The 15,392-nt window shown below is 58.5% G+C and overlaps 2 protein-coding genes across 2 annotated transcripts; both read left to right on the top strand.

Moving 5' to 3' along the window:
* Window positions 1-7: 7 nt before the first annotated feature.
* On the top strand, window positions 8-2,929 carry MSL1 (MSL complex subunit 1). The gene is made up of 7 exons (XM_050327572.1): window positions 8-130; window positions 458-834; window positions 1,381-1,445; window positions 1,609-1,676; window positions 1,914-2,038; window positions 2,120-2,192; window positions 2,299-2,929. Exons 2-7 carry the CDS (start codon window positions 756-758, stop codon window positions 2,387-2,389), a joined length of 501 nt encoding a protein of 166 aa, XP_050183529.1. The 5' UTR covers window positions 8-130; window positions 458-755; the 3' UTR covers window positions 2,390-2,929.
* Window positions 2,930-3,877: 948 nt separating this feature from the next.
* CASC3 (CASC3 exon junction complex subunit) lies at window positions 3,878-15,287 on the top strand. The gene is given in 14 exon segments (XM_050327481.1): window positions 3,878-4,116; window positions 4,118-4,145; window positions 5,810-5,837; window positions 6,146-6,183; window positions 7,626-7,784; window positions 7,861-8,012; window positions 8,416-8,592; window positions 8,940-9,625; window positions 10,978-11,042; window positions 11,215-11,329; window positions 11,914-12,012; window positions 12,608-12,822; window positions 13,894-14,016; window positions 14,855-15,287. Coding segments are annotated over 14 exon segments (2,166 nt in total). The 3' UTR covers window positions 14,897-15,287.
* Window positions 15,288-15,392: the final 105 nt, after the last annotated feature.

The following is a 15,392-nucleotide window of genomic DNA, read 5'->3' as shown; positions in this document are numbered from 1 at the left end:
GGGATGAGAAGCCAGAGGCAGAGGCATGTGAGAAGCTGCCTCTAGAGTGTCCCCAGGACCTGCTGGAGCCCCCCCCGACCCTGCAGCCCAAGCACTTCCCCTACGGCAGGAACGGGAAGGGGCATAAAAGGTACAGGTTCCTGGGGGGCTGTGTGGGGGAAAGGGGGGACATTCCCTATGGCTTTACCCTCTGTCCATGGGGCTGGCACAGCCAAGCGACCCTTGAGCTTCTCAGAGAGGCTGCCCAGCACCAGGAACACATCCCTGCATCCAGGAGAACCTGGTGAAAGCCTGGGTGGGGAGTGGGGGGGGGCACCCAAAATTCCAGGGAAGCTCCTGCGGAAACTGTCCTGCCCTGATGCAGCAGCCCAGGTTTGGGGGTGCTGGACTGCCCTATGGTGACCCCGGTGCGGGGTGAGGATCCACGTGCCCGGCTCAGCTCCTCTCCCTCCCGCAGGAAGCCGACGTTCGGGAGCGCGGAGAGGAAGACGCCCGTTAAAAAACTGGTGTCCGAGTTCCCCAAAGTGAAGAGTAAAACTCCAAAGCACTCCCCGGGGAAGGAGGAGTCGGGCGGCTCCTTGGCCGAAACTGTTTGTAAACGAGAACTGCGGAGCCAAGAGACTCCGGAAAAACCCCGGTCGCTCCTGGAGACCCCGCTCCGAGCCTCGGCCCCGCCGAAGGGCCCCGGCGCCCACCCCAAGGAGAAGGGCTTGGGCAGTGAGGCCGACGACCTGCCCTATCTCTCCACCACCGAAATGTACTTGTGCCGCTGGCACCAGCCGCCCCCGTCGCCGCTGCGGGAGCCTTCCCCGAAAAAGGAGGAGACTGTAGCAAGTAAGGATGGAGAGAACGGCGGAGAAGCTGCTAGGGCTGAGCTGGCCAGGGAATGCGGCTCGGCACCTTCATCCTGAACCTGGGACAGGGCTCTCAGATTCCCAAAGGGAGTGCCCATGGCGCTGGCAGAGGTGCCACGCTGCTGGCTCCTTCCACAGCGGTGGGTGCCGGCTCTGGGCTCTCCCAGATCCCGGCTGTGGCTCACCCCGCTCTGGGCAGGGCTCCTGGCTCCTGCCATCGTGCCACAGCACCGGGGTCACCCGGTGCCTTCGTGCCAGGTGGCCAGTGCTCCGGCGTGGGGAGAGCTCAGCACATCCCTGGAAGTGGCTCAGGTTTGCTCGTGTGCTTTGGCCGAGGGGGTGGCGACAAGCTCTGCCTCCCCCCAGACCCCCATCATCTCCTGCCGCAGCAGCATCGCCCGGCCTGGCTTGGGATGGGGGTTTGGGAGATCCCAAACTGTGCTTCAAAGGAGGGATAGGTGGGAAATGTGGGGCAGGGGCTGTGGAGGTCCCAGCGTGGGGTAACAGCCTCCCTCTCATCCCGCAGTTCCGTCTTGGAGGGACCATGTCGTGGAGCCCCTGAGAGACCCCAACCCCTCGGACCTCCTGGAGGTACGTGAGCCATCCCACAGCAGCTCCCATGGGAGCTGGCGGTGCCACAGGGGCCTTTTGGGCTGTTCCGTGCTCCTGCAAGGGGAGGGGGAAGGACCAGCCCCTCCTGGAGCAGGATCTGGCACCGGGATGACGCGCTGATTGCTGTCCGGTGTCGTTTCAGAACCTGGACGACAGCGTCTTTTCCAAACGGCATGCGAAGCTGGAGCTGGATGAGAAACGAAGGAAAAGGTTGGGAGCAAAGGGACCGACGGGGGTCTGGGGTCCCTGGTCCTGCAGGGGAGGGTCTTGGGGTGTCACCCAGAGCAGGGAGACGGGACAGGGTGCAGCTGGGATGGGAACTTGGAATGCTGTTGGGAGGAGGGATGCTCCTGCATCACTGGCAGCTGGCACAGCCCCCTCATCCTGCTGGGAGGGTCTGGCACTGCTCGTGGCTCCTCACTTTCCCCTCCATCCCGTTTTTTCCAGGTGGGACATCCAGCGGATCAGGGAACAGAGAATCCTACAGCGGCTGCAGCTCCGAATGTACAAAAGGAAAGGGATTCAGGAGTCGGAACCTGAAGTTACCTCATTTTTCCCTGAGCCAGATGACGGTGAGCCGGGGGCCAGGGGTGTTGGGGTGCAGACAGGGGGTGCAGACAGGGAGGGGTCTCACACTCTGGTGTCTCCCACAGTGGAAAGTTTGCTCATCACCCCGTACCTGCCCGTCGTCGCCTTTGGCCGGCCCCTACCCAAACTGACCCCACAGTGAGTACGGGGTGGGGCGTGAGGGGACGGGGCTGGGCTGTGCCTCAGTCTGGTGTCACCGCTGGGAGGGCACTGGTTGATCTGGTGCCACCGGCTGTGCCCGCAGGAACTTCGAGCTGCCGTGGCTGGACGAGCGCAGCCGCTGCCGGCTGGAGGTGCAGAAGAAGCAGACGCCGCACCGGACCTGTCGGAAATAACGGGGACTCCGGGAGCTCCGAACGCCTCCGGGAGCTCCGCGTGGCACCGCAGGCTCCGCCTCGACGCCCGCTCCGTGCCGACGGATGGTTTCGTTCCTCCGCCATCCCAGTTTTGTTCTCTTGGGTTTTGGGACGTTCTCCGGACTCGTTGCCCCCTCCCCTGCGCTGGCACCGGCCGAGGCTCCGCAGCGGCTGCTCCGCTCCCGTGGCCTTGGGATTTGGGATATCGCCGTGGGGATCACCAGGGCCCAGTCCTGGTGTCTGGAGGTGCCAGCCGCGTCCCCCTGGGACTCGCCCGCCGCTGCCTTCGTGTTGCATTTAGTTAGAAAACGGGATAAACAGCGGGGTTTTTGTCGGAGCCAGACGGGAACCGGGAAGTTGGAAGCGCCTGGGAGCCACTTTTGGGGTGTTTTCCCCCATCTTTGGGGAGTTTTCCCCCTCCTCTGGAGCGTGTTGGCGAGGGCAGAGGGGAGGAGAGTTAAAAAGCAAAAATTTTTTTTTTTTTTTTTTTTTTGTGAAATAGAAACCCTGTGCGCACAATTTGGGGGGTTTTAATGATTTTTTTTTTATTTTATATATATATGTAATTTAAATGTTTTTGAGGCGGGTGAGGGGTGTGCTGTGAGGGGGGTGGGGGGGTGTTCCCTGGCTGAGCCCCCTGGGTGCTGTTGGACCCCTCTCGGTGCTGGGACCCGACACTGTGGCGGCTGGATGGGTGGGGAGGGGGCTCTATGGGGGGAGCTCCGTGTGTATCTTTTCCTTCCCCCTTTTTTCCCTTTACCCCCTTTTTTCTGCTTTTTTTCACCTTTTCCCCCCTTCTTTCCCCTCTCCTTTTTTCCCCCTTTTCCTGCTCTTTTCCCTCTGCTTTTTCTCCCTCTTCCCCCCTCCTTTCCCCCTCTTTTCACCCCCCTTTTCCTCCCCCTTACACTGACCCCACACCCCCCACTTTTATCCCCCACCACTCCCCTTCTCCTTCATTAACCCCGGAGCTTCACAGACAACAACAACCACCTTAAAAAAAAAAAAAAAAGCCGGAAATCGCTAAAAAAAAAAAAAAAAAAGCTCTAAAAACACCCGAGTTTTCTAAACACATCCCGGGCAGGCGCCGCCAGGAGGGAGGAGGAGGAGGAGGAAGGGGGGGGAGGGATTTTCACGCGCGTTGTGTGCACACCCGCTCGCCGCTTTATTTTATTGTTTTTTTATCCTTTTTTTTTCTGTTTTTCCGTCGTGTTTTTTATTTTTTTTTTTGTTTGGTTTTTTTTTACAATAAAAGAAGGAAAAAGGCCTCTGCCTGTTGGTGCGTTTTAAACAACACCCCCCTTCCTTCCAATCCGTCGTTCCTTGGGGCGTGACGTCATTTCCTCGCGGGGCAGGGGGGGCGTTGGGTGTGACGTCGCGGCGGGGCTCGCGCGCCCCCTGGCGGCCGGGCGGGCGGTCGGAGGCCGTGCCCGGTACCGGCGGCCCGTCCCGTGGTGCCCCGCGGCCAAGATGGCGGACCGGCGGCGGCAGCGCGCCTCGCAGGACAGCGAGGACGGCGACGGCTCGGCCGCCTCCGACAGCGCCGCGTCCGCGCCGGGCTCCCCGCCGGGCTCCCCGCGCTCCCGCTCGGCCTCCGGGTCGCGCTCGCCGGTCGCGCTCCCGGTCCGGCTCGCCGAGGCCGCCGCACCGCGCCGGGGAGCCTGGGAGCCGGGCCGCAGGGGCCGCGGGGCGGAGAGCGCCGGCAGGGCCGGGGAAGAGCGCGGCCGAGTCGGAGTGTGTGAGTGAGGGGGGTCGGGGGAGGGGGGGCTTGGGGACGCTGGGGTCTGATGGGGGACCCCAGGAATGAAGGGGGAGGGGCTGGGGAGGGGGAGTTGGGAGCTTGGAGACCCTGGGGACCGAGTGGGAGGGCTGGGGAATGGGGGGCACTGATGTATAGTGGGGGAGTCAGGGACACTGGGGACCCTCTGGAGGGCTGGAGGGTGAGGATCCTGTGCCTTGGGGGACGGGGGTAATTTGGGGTCCTTGGGGACAGTGGGGACCCTCCTGAGGGAGGCAGGGGGCTGTGGGGGAAGTCAGGGGTCTTAAAACCAGGGGGAGGCTGGTGTGGGAGCGTGGGGGGCAAGAGGGGGCTGGAGAGCTGGGGGAGCAGCAGGCTGGGGTTATTGGGGGAATGGAGCCAGAACCCCCTCTGTGTGCTGGGGTAGCCTCGGGAGGAGGGGGCGCTCTGTGGCCCCCCAGGACCAGGGAGGGGCTTTGCTCTGTCCCCCTGTGCCCCAGGGTGTGTTCCCATTTCTCATTCGAGCTCCCATCCCTGGGGTCCCTGCAGTGGGGGGCCGGTGGGTGGGGGCTGCTGTTCCCCCCTCGTCGGGCAGTTCTGCTCGGGCAGTTCACACCCAGGTGCAGTTCCCTCCTGTTTTGGGTTCCAGGGCTGGTTATTTCCAGCTCCCCCTGATTCCCAGCGTGTTTTCCTGGGATTGCTTTGGCGTTTAGGTTTAGTTTGTGTCTTGGCTGGTTGTTTGTGCTCTCTGAGGTGGTTTTTCCTGCACAGTTGGGTCAGTCTGTTCATTTATCACGGAGTCATGGAACGGTTTAGGTTGGGAGGGACCTTAAAGCCCATCCAGTGCCACCCTCTGCCAGGGGCAGGGATACCTTCCACTGTCCCAGGATGCTCCAACTTGGCCTTGGGCACTTCCAGGGATCCAGGGACAGCCACAGCTTCTCTGGGCAACAGTTTTACTGAACACTTTTCCTGCTCTGAGCTGTTCCTTCTTCCAGCCCCTTTCCTGAGCTGGGTCCTGCACGGCATCTGTGCATTATTCCCTGGTTTTGCCCTTTCCCTGGCTCTCCCTCGGCGAGGGAGGGATCCTGGCACTCCTGTCATTGTCACTGCATTCCCTGGAGACCCCCAGCACTGGCTGTGACACAGGCTGTGCTTTGCTCTTGATATTCCCCCATCTTAGCTGCCCTGGAAAGGCACTGGGACCCTGGGATTTGTTCCTTTGTGGTCACTGGAGCTGAAATTCCAAGGGTGGATGCGACATGATTGGGGCCAAACCTTGCCGTGGTTGTATCTGGGATGATGGATATTAGGAAAAACAGCTGCTAGGATGAAAAAGTAGATGTTAGAAAAGGTACTAGGGTAGTACATATTATGTGAGTAGTTTCTAGGGAATATTTCTTCATGGAAGAGGTTGTAAGATGCTGGAACGAGCTGTCCAGACAGTGGTGGAATTACCATCCCTGGAAGTGTTCAAAACAGTGTGGATATGGCACCTGGGGACATGGATTAGTGGTGACAGGGCAGTGCTGGGATAATGGACTTGGTGATCTTAAGTGTCTTTTCCAGTCTGAGCAGTTCCATGATTCCATGTTTCCACGCTGCAGGGGCCTGGCTGCTGGTCTGCCCTTCCTCTAACTCCCCTCTCTCTCCTTTCTCTGCAGGAAAGCGAGGATGGCATCGAAGGAGATGGTGAGTGGTGGCTTCTGGTCATTGTAAGCATTGTTTGTGCCCAGAAAAATAAGAAGAAAAGTAGAAATCACACAGAGTGCTTTTTCCAGCAATCCTGTGGTTGTTGCCATCCCAAATATTCACTTGTTACATGGGGCAGACATGGGATGCAGAGACAGCACACCCCAAACTCGCCCCTTCTGGGCTAATTGGGGTGTTGATCCGGGACGGTGCTCGCCTCCAGAGTCCCTTTGGAAGGGATTTGGTGGCAATGGGAGAGGAGCCACGTCCGGCCCTGCCCTGATCCCAACCATTTTCTCTCCCTGCAGCTGTGCTCTCAGACTATGAAAGCGCCGAGGACTCGGAGGTAAGCGACTGATTCTCATGGAATTTCAGCACAACTCCCAGGCTGTGTCCTTGGATCTCTTCCACTGACCCCTCTGTCTCCCGAGGAAACGGCCTCTCCTAGTGCCAGCCCCTGGGATACAGCCTCTGGCACTGGGACCAGTGTCCCTGTGCTGCTGGGAAGGTGTAGGGCCTGTACTTGCCAGGGAAAACCCTCCTGGCTCCTGAGACACTGGGAACAGGATTTGCCATGGCCAAGAAGGGCGTGGGAGGAGTGTGGGATGCTCGTTGGGTTTTAATTAGTTGAAATTAAAAAGCAAAGTGGTGGTTGGGAGCATCCCAGGAGCTTCCCTGTGTTCTGGAGGAGCAGCTGGAGGGGTGATGCATCCCAGGAGTTGGGGGTGCTGAGGGAATCCCACCCCACCAGTGCCTGGGGCCTGCAGGTTTCCCTGGATTTTCAGAACTCCAAGATTTCCAGGAAGTTTAGACAAGTTCCGGTCTCTAAGGGTTTTAGTGAAAGGTTTCTAGGGAAAATCCATCTCTGCTTTGGGATCCTTTGGGGGTCCAGTGGTTAGGGAACACACAAACCACCAGGCAGAGGGAATCCAAGCTGTTAACTCGGGAATTAATCTCAGTCTGGGACTTAAGCACTGCCATTAACGAGGAAGGAGCGCAGCAGCACAGGGAGGGAACGGGGCAGCTCCCAGAGCTCCTCCAGCCTGGAATCCCGCGTGGAGACTCCCGGGTGGCAGCGGGGTTGTTGCATCACCACCCGTGCCAGGATGACTCTGTTCCTGTGCCTAAAAATAATGCCCGGCCTGGGCTTCCCGGCGTAAACACCGGGAGCAGCCGATGCGCGAGGGCTGTGTTGAAAGAGGAAAATGGAGCAGGGTTTGGTTAATCACCCCGAGCTATTTTTAGTTCGGCTCCAGCCTCCGGAGGCTCCTGGAGGGTGAAACCAGGTCACGCTCCTGAGTGGAGTGAGTCAGCTGAGGAACTCCAGGGAATTTGGAAATGTGGCCCTGGCTGGATCCGGGCCCTCAGCGTGGAAGGAAGGGCCTGTGATCACCAGTCCTCCCCAGTTTGCAGGAGCCCTTTTAGGAGTGATGGGATGCCAGGGCTTTGTGGGGGATCTGATCCCAGCTCCATTCCAGAGAGCCTGTTGGGTCCTCACCTTCTTGGGAGAGGTTGGGTTTATTTAACCTTTGCTTTTCCTGTAAAAACACAGGGATAGGAGGAATTTTAAGAGCTAATCCTCTGCTTTTGAAGAGTCAGGTCTAACAACTGGAACAGAGTGGTTCAGATTCCAGATTTGGGGAGGTTCCTGGGGGTTTGCTGTGGAATCTAACTGCAGATTTGGGGATATTTTTGTGGGACCTGTTGCTGGGTCTGACTCCAGATTTGGGGAGATTTCTTGCGGGGGGGATCTAAAGGAGCACATTTGAGTCACTGGGTGTCTGCCAGGCGGAGGAGGAGGATTACAGCGAGGAAGAAAGCTCCAAGGTGGACCTGAAGCAGGACAGCACAGATTCCTGCGAGTCAGCAGCCAGAGCAGAGAAGGGCAGCGAGAAGCTGGACGCCAAGGGAGCGGTGACGGGCGAGCGGCAGAGCGGGGACGGGCAGGTGGGTGTCCCGCGGGGACGGGCTGGGAGCTGGCAGCAGGACTGCTGCAGTGGTGAGAGCTCGCTGGTTCTGACAGGAGAGCACGGAGCCCGTGGAGAAGAAGGTTGGGAAGAAGGTCCCCAAGCACCTGGACGACGACGAGGATCGGAAGAACCCCGCGTACATCCCGCGCAAGGGGCTCTTCTTCGAGCACGACCTGCGAGGGCAGACGCAGGAGGAGGAGGTCAGGTATGTGCCCCCCAGGGGCTCTGGGAGAGGGAGGCCATTCCAGGCCAGCTTCCAGGCCAACCTCTGGCAGCACAGCTCCTTGTTTCAGTGGGGTACAGTCCGAGCTTCCGTTATTTGCTCTGTGTCCTCCCAGGACGTTTCAGGTTTTTGTTTTGAAGAATAAATGCAAATAAACTCCCAAAAAAAACCTCGTGCCAGGGAGCAGTGACCCTTCCTGCTGCTTTTTCCAAGGAGCAGTGGGTCACCAGCAGCTGCTGGGCAGGAGGAGCGGGGTGGGGGAAGGAGGAATGCTGCCTCCTGTGCATTCCCTGCTCCAGGAATGCTTGGTCTCTGCGTGAGGGACTGCTCGAGGCTGCCACATCTCAGCTGTACATCCTTGCTCCTCCCTGTGTCCCTGCTCCAGGCCAAAGGGCCGTCAGCGGAAGCTGTGGAAGGACGAGGGGCGCTGGGAACACGACAAATTCCGGGAGGACGAGCAGGCCCCCAAGACCAGGCAGGAGCTGATTGCTCTGTATGGATATGACATCCGCTCAGCCCACAACCCCGATGACATCAAGCCCAGGAGGATGCGCAAACCACGGTGAGCCCCAGAGTCACACCAGGGCCTGGATTGTCCCCTGAGGGGCAGGTCTGGAGCCCCAAAGAGGGGAAACCCTGTTGTATGGGAGAGTTAATTCTCAGAAGCATTTGCCTACCCTTATTCCATTCTGTATTCCTGTGCCTGTATTTGCACTGTCACTGATCCAGTGTTTATTGTGTCTGTTTTCACTCCCCTGTGATCACCTTGGCACTGTGGTTTAAACCATGGTTTTAAAAGCCAGCACTTACTCCTGGGATTTCTAGACATACATCCCAGAGAGGGGCACAGCAACTCCTCCCACCCGGGGGTTTCTTTCCAGTTAATTGTGCTGTTTTTCCTCCCCCCAGCTTTGGGAGTCCCCCCCAGCGAGACCCCAACTGGTCCAACGAGAGGCCCCCAAAGCCCCCGAGGCACCAGGGGGCCAAGAGCCCCTCGGCCCCCCCACGCCCCTTCAGCGGCCGCAGCTCCACCAGCACGGGCAGGATGCCCCCCCCCAGGAACTACCCCAGGATGGGGGGCTACAAGGAGAGCCGTCCGGGCTACCGGGCTTCGGAAGCGGGTGTCCCGCACAGGAACGGGGAGCAAGCCAAGCAGGAGAGCGGCTACCGCGGGAAACGGGCGGAGCAGAGCCCGCCGAGGGACACGTCCCCCGAGCTGGAGGTGCCACACATCCACGGCAGCCCCGGGAAGGAGGAGGGGGCTCTGGAAAACCAAGCCGTGGCTGCTGACGCCGTGCAGCCGCCGCCAGACAGACCAGTGGAGAAGAAATCCTATTCCCGGGCGAGGAGGACCAGAGTGAAGGCTGGGGACGCGGGGAAGCTGTCGGAGGAGGCGCCCGCTTCCGAGGGGCTGGCTCCCGTCATTCCAAAACCCACCCCTGCAGAGACCTCCCCCCCAGCAGCCAAGAGCAACTGGGAGTCGCCAGTGGAATCCAGCGTGGATGGACTCGAGCAGGAGATGACCCAGATGAACCTGACGGAGCAGAACTGGACCCCGGGGCAGTCCCAGTTCATCCCGCCTCGGGAGATGAGGGGTAAGTGGGAGCAGCCTCCTGGCTTTCCAGCTGAGGAAGGGCAGTGGGGACAAAACCACGGAGAAAAAGGGGAAATTTAAAACATTCCAGCAGGCAAATGGAGTTAGGGCTGGGAAGGACGGAAGGGGAGATCCTTTCCCTCTCCCTGTGGTGTGAATCGCAGCAAGACTCACTCATGCTGCAAGAGAGCAGGAGATAAGGATCAATAACTAAGCTCTGTGATGTCCTGCTTGGAGCAAGAGGGAACTTTCCCTGTTTATCAGCTCATTTCCTGGAACTGGGCCTTGGTTGCCACCAGCTGAGGCCTGGCTGGGATTGGCAAGTCCCTTTGTGCCTGGGAGGAGGAAGAGACTTGGGGCAGAGTTACCTTGCTGCCAGCTGGGGACAGTTCCAGTTGCGTATCCATGGAGAGGTCATCCAGGTATAATTATCCCTGTGCAGAATTAGAGTGTTCTGGGGAGGGCTAGAGTGCTTCCCGAGGGGAATAAAACTGGATCAAGGAGAAGGAAGTGACTTGCTTCTTTCATAAGCGTCTGTGGGGTTGAGGTCATGGAACCAGGAGTCATTTTGTACTGGTGGGACTGGGAAGTCTGTGTGTGAACGGACCCTTGGACAGGATGGAAATGTGGCAGTGGGATGAGAGTTCAGAAGAGCTGAGACTGTGTATTTTTGGGCGTTTCTGTGCTTAAAAGTGAAGCGTCTTCACAAATTTCCCTTGGGACAGCTCTAGGCTGTGTCACATTCTGCCCCTGACTCTGCTGTCCCTTGTTTGTCCCTAGTGGATGAGGGAGGAGTTAATTCTGGGAAGCATTTGGCTCCCATTGATCCATTCTGTATCCCTGTGCCTGTATTTGCACTGTCAGTGATCCATGAGCACTTCCAGTATTTATTTAGTTCATTTTCGCTCCCCTGGGATCACCTGTGATCACCTTGGCACCGGGGTTTAAATCATGGTTTTAAAAGCCATCACTTCACTGTTTGATTCCAAAGGTTCCCTCGATAAAGGTGTTTACACCCTGCAGAGGGCTTAAACTGCAGCTTCGGATCCCACGTGGATCCTTGATCCACCTGGAAGAGATCCATGTCTCAGCAGACACAGAGCTTAGAGCAGGACCTGGGATTTATTTTTTAAGCAGGATTTAGAAGGTGCTGAGCACCGTGGGTGAGCGTGCAGTGACAAAACCAGCCTCTAATTTGTCCCAAAATATTTAAAATTACCATGAGGGTGACGAAGTCCGAAGATTTCATGTCATGGGAGAGAGAGCTGAGCCACAGCAACATCCCTGGGCGAGGCAGCTCCTGCCTGGGACCGAGCACAGACCACAATAATAACCAGCCTGTTCCTTCCTCAGGTATTCCCAACCATATGCACGTGGGAACTGGGCCACCACCGCAGTTCAACCGGATGGAGGAGATGGTAACGCGTGATCCCGGAGACGGGCTCTAATTGCTTGGGGTTGGGGTAATTAGAGGCTGCCTGACAACCCCCCCTTTGGGGGCGTTTGGGGGTGACCCAGGGGAGGTTTGGGTAGGGGTGGGGTGGTGTTGGTGGCTCCCAGCCCCCCACTCTGACGCCGGGACTCTTGCAGGCGGTGCCGGGGGGCCGTGTCAAGCGTTACTCTTCGCAGCGCCAGAGACCCCCCGTGCCGGAGCCCGCGCCCCCCATGCACATCAGCATCATGGAAGGGCACTACTATGACCCACGTGAGTGTTTCCCCCCTGCTCCCAAGGCTCCGTGTGTGCTCAGAGCTGGGCAAGCCAGAGCAGGGATCCCCCTCCTTTTGTTAGGGTTGGGAAGATCGGGGTGGCTTTGTCCTCTCTTTCCTTCGTTGTAGTGTCGCTGTGTCCCCTCATGGGGTGACTAAAAGGCTGCTGGGAGCCTCCCTGGTTGTGTTTAAACCGTGGAATTATCCTCAGTGTTATCCCCTCCCTGTGCCAGGGCTCTTAGGACACCCCAATTCTTCCTGAGAACCGGGATTTGAAATGAACTTTAAATCGGGTCTTTGGCATTTGAGAGCGGGGAGAGTCACCGAGTGGGGCTGAGGATGGATTAGAAATTCCCTCCAGCATTTAAAGCGTTAGAGAAAAAAATTCCCTGAGTATTTTCTTGCTTTCCGAAGGGAGTAGGAGGCTTTTCTGTTGGGATCACATGGCAGCTGTGAGCCTGGGAGCCTGTGTGTGCCGTGGGAGCTGGCTGGGAGCCCTCGGGGCTACTGGGCTGTGCGTCCTGCTGCAGGGGAATGAAATTCCGTGGAGCTTTTCCCTCACAGGCTGTCATGTGTTTGCAGTACAATTCCAGGGACCAATCTACACCCACGGGGAGAACCCGGCCCCGCTGCCGCCCCAAGGGATGATCGTGCAGCCGGAGATGCACCTCCCTCATCCAGGTGAGGAGCCAGTGGGACACCCCTGGGCCTGGGGGACAGAGAACTCTGGTTTCCCACAGCCCCTGTCGCTTGGGGGAATCCATTTTGCCTAGTTTTACAACATGGAAGAGACCTGCTCCCTACTGCAGTGAGGCTGAATCGGTGTCAGTTTTAAGGAAAGAAAAATTAGGTGTTTCTGGAGCTTCCAGCCAGTGCAGGGTGGGGGGATCTGAATCTTTGGCAGCTCCCAGCTGGATCTCTGCAGGTCTCTGTTGGGCCTCTCTGGGCTGAGCCGCTCCCTTCCGTGGGCACTGGGCTGGTTCCTCACTCCCTGTTGCCATAGCTCGGGGAAAAGCAGAACTAGAAGCTGTTGAACTGGCACATTCTCTGCTTGCTACCAAAACTATATCCTGAAGTGGATTTGTGATGGGGCCGTGTCCTATCCTGGTGAATCAGGACCTGGAACTGGGGAAGGGGCCGTGCCCTGGGTCCCACCCCAGCGTGGGGCTGCAGGGGGGCCTTGGAGCAGAGCGTGCTCCTTCCTGCTGCCAGCCCGGCCCCCCATGGGACACAGTGGCTCCTCCAGTGACATCCCTCTCCTCATCATCACCTCCAGGTTTACACCCCCACCAGACGCCCCCCGCCATGGCAAACCCCGGCCTGTACCCCCCGCCGGTGTCCATGCCCCCGGGCCAGCCCCCGCCGCAGCAGCTGCTCACTCCGACCTACTTCTCCGCCCCTGGAGTGATGAATTTTGGGAATCCTGGCTACCCTTACCCCCCCGGAGCTCTGCCCCCTCCGCCCCCTCCGCACCTCTATCCCAACACGCAGGTAAGCCGGGTGTGCCGAGGCTCCTTCCCAGGCAGGAGGGACCCTGTGGAGTGTGGGGTTGTGTTCTCCGAGGTTTTCCTGGGAGAGGATGTGGAGCAGCTGCGCTGCTCCGTGAGGGGGAGGCTGCTGCCATCCCGGAAAGGATTGCTCCCTGCGTGTGGGGTCTGGAAATCCTGTGCTGGGGGATCTGAAATCGAGGCGTTCCCCTGCGGGATGGGAGACAGCCCACCGGAAAGTTGGGAACAGGCACAGCCCCTCCAGGTCCCTGCTGACCCAAGGACACCTTGGGAACGGCTTTGGAAGTCGGTTCTCTTTGGGATGGAGGCTGGGAACTGGATGGTGTGAACATGGGGCTGGATTTTCTCGCTCTGTGACCCAACTCCACATCTAAGGTTGCTGCCGGGCAGCGAGGAGGCAGATTGGATCGTGTCCGTGAGGAGACAGATCAGAGCAGATCCCTGAGGAGGCGGATTGGATCGAATCCCTGTGAGGGTCAGACCAGATCAGATCAGATTCCCGAGGAGGCAGGGCAGACCATATCCTTGCAAAGGCAGATCAGAGCAGACTAGACGTGTGTGAGGAGGCAGATGAGCCCAGCCCAGCCCAGATCCCCGTCCTGGAGCAGGGCTGACACGCCGTGGCAGGACAGAGAGCTGCACGATCCCTGAGCTCCAGACGCTCCCTGCCCTTCCTGCTGATCCCCACTCTGGGGGCAGATCCTGACCCCTGGGCCACGGGGCTGGGTGTGCCGGGGAGCTGTGTCCCTGTGGAAAAGCTGTTGGGAAGCACAGGCACTCCGTGGCACTCAGGGAACTGCAGGGTGAGGGAATCCCCTCTGGCATGGGCCGTGTCCCGTCTCTGCCCACCCTACCAGGGGGACCCCAGCAAGGGGTGGGGGTGCACAAGGGACCTCAGGAGCTGATTTTCAGGGGGCACAGCACAGATTAGCCCCCTCCCAATGCCGGTTCACCCTTGGTGCTGGTGGGGGGCACCCGTCAAGCCTGGTGGGGGGCAGGTGGGGTCTCCCAGCCCCCCCCCAATCCCAGAGCTCTGACCCCGCTGCTCCCGCAGGCGCAGTCCCAGGTGTATGGAGGGGTCACCTACTACAACACTGTCCAGCAGCAGGTGCAGCCCAAGCCCTCCCCACCCCGCCGGACATCCCAGCCCGTGACCATCAAACCACCCCCTCCAGAGGTACCGTCCCCTCGCTCTGTGTGTGTGTGTGTTGTGGTGTGTGTGTGGTACCACCGGCGTGTGTGAGGCTGCAGTTCCCTCTCCCATCCCAAAATACTAACCTTGTTCTGAGGAAACCTTAACCTGTTTCGTCTTTGACCTGTCCCAAACCTCAGCTTCTCTTTGCAGGTGGTAAGCAGGGCTCCAGTTAATTTGAGTTACTTAAATCTTTAAAACTAAAACCACGTAAAAAGTAAGTCTGAAGTTGACTTTTTTTTTTGTTTTTTTTTAATTATTTGCTCAGGTTAGAAAAAAGATCAGTTTAGAGAGGGGAAAACCCAGCCCTAAGCTAGGAGGCAGGAATTCTCTAAAGAGTAAATGTTGATGCCTTATTAGTAGATAATTCAGGTAGCAGAGTTAAAGGTTTTTCAGGGATAAGAGCGCTTCCCTGCATGGGGTCTCCTTGCTCCAGTGCTGTGAGCTGTGCGTGTGTGAGCGTGCTGGAGTGCCACGTGTGTGTTTTTGGTTTCCCTTTCCATACCTTCCTCACATGTGGAAGCCGAGCAAGCCCGGACCCGGGCAGGCATGTGCCGGTGGGTTCCCGTACACGGGGAGGGCTGGGAAGCAGATTGTCTGATGGAGGGGCCCTGAGAAAGCCCTTCTGATGGAAAAATCTGGAACCACGAGGAGAGGTTGGCGCAGGGAGCTGGCTACACCCAGAGGGGTTGGGTGGGGAGGTTGGCACCCAGATATGGGGGGGGGAAATTTTACTGGCAGGACCCAGCCATGGTGCTGAGTCCCCCATGCCAGAGGTTTGGGGTGGTCCTGAACCTCTGCTGCTCTTCCCCCCCCGTCCCAGGACAGCAAAGGTGAAAAATCAAAGGAGAGGAGCAACACGTAGGGATGTGGCCACGGGAATCCCAGCACCAGACTCGACACCTCGGCGAGGAGGAAGCTGCTCCTCGGAATGGCTCCTTCCCTGCGCGGAGGTGAGGCAGCGGGATGAGACACCTGCACCTGCTCAGGGCCAGGCGCTTCCCCCATGGTCTGAGCGGTGCCTTCCCGAAATCCATCCCACTGCTGCCCAACCCCTCCTCCCCAGCGCTGGGGCCGCCGAAGAACCAGCCCCCGAGTCGGTCCTTGGCCACAGGTTGTTCTCCCAGTTTCTCCCGGTTACTAAATGTTCCCCGCTCCCTCCCAGGATGTCAAACTCCGCTGGCTTGATCGTGGTCTGTTTTTATTTAAGGAATGAAGCAGCTCCTTCATTAAAGCTGATTTGTTTCTTTTGGGTATTTCGTATTTGCTTGTCTGGGTAAGCAGTGGTGACGTCCCCTGCCCCCCTGACACAGTTCCTTCTTTGTTTCAATACTCTTTTCAATTACCAAATTGATTTCTAC

This window comes from Myiozetetes cayanensis, unplaced genomic scaffold (genome assembly GCF_022539395.1).
Source record: "Myiozetetes cayanensis isolate MyiCay16 unplaced genomic scaffold, myiCay2020 scf34, whole genome shotgun sequence".
Classification (NCBI taxonomy): Eukaryota; Metazoa; Chordata; class Aves; order Passeriformes; family Tyrannidae; genus Myiozetetes; species Myiozetetes cayanensis.
This window is presented reverse-complemented; position numbering and strand designations above follow the sequence as displayed.

Bases quoted from the DNA above. Each gene is read 5' to 3' on its own strand.
- MSL1 (XM_050327572.1), top strand. From the start codon at position 756: ATGTACTTGTGCCGCTGGCACCAGCCGCCCCCGTCGCCGCTGCGGGAG. The intron at 835-1,380 runs GTAAGGATGGAG...CTCATCCCGCAG, and splicing joins AAAGGAGGAGACTGTAGCAA to TTCCGTCTTGGAGGGACCAT. The intron at 1,677-1,913 runs GTTGGGAGCAAA...CGTTTTTTCCAG, and splicing joins GATGAGAAACGAAGGAAAAG to GTGGGACATCCAGCGGATCA.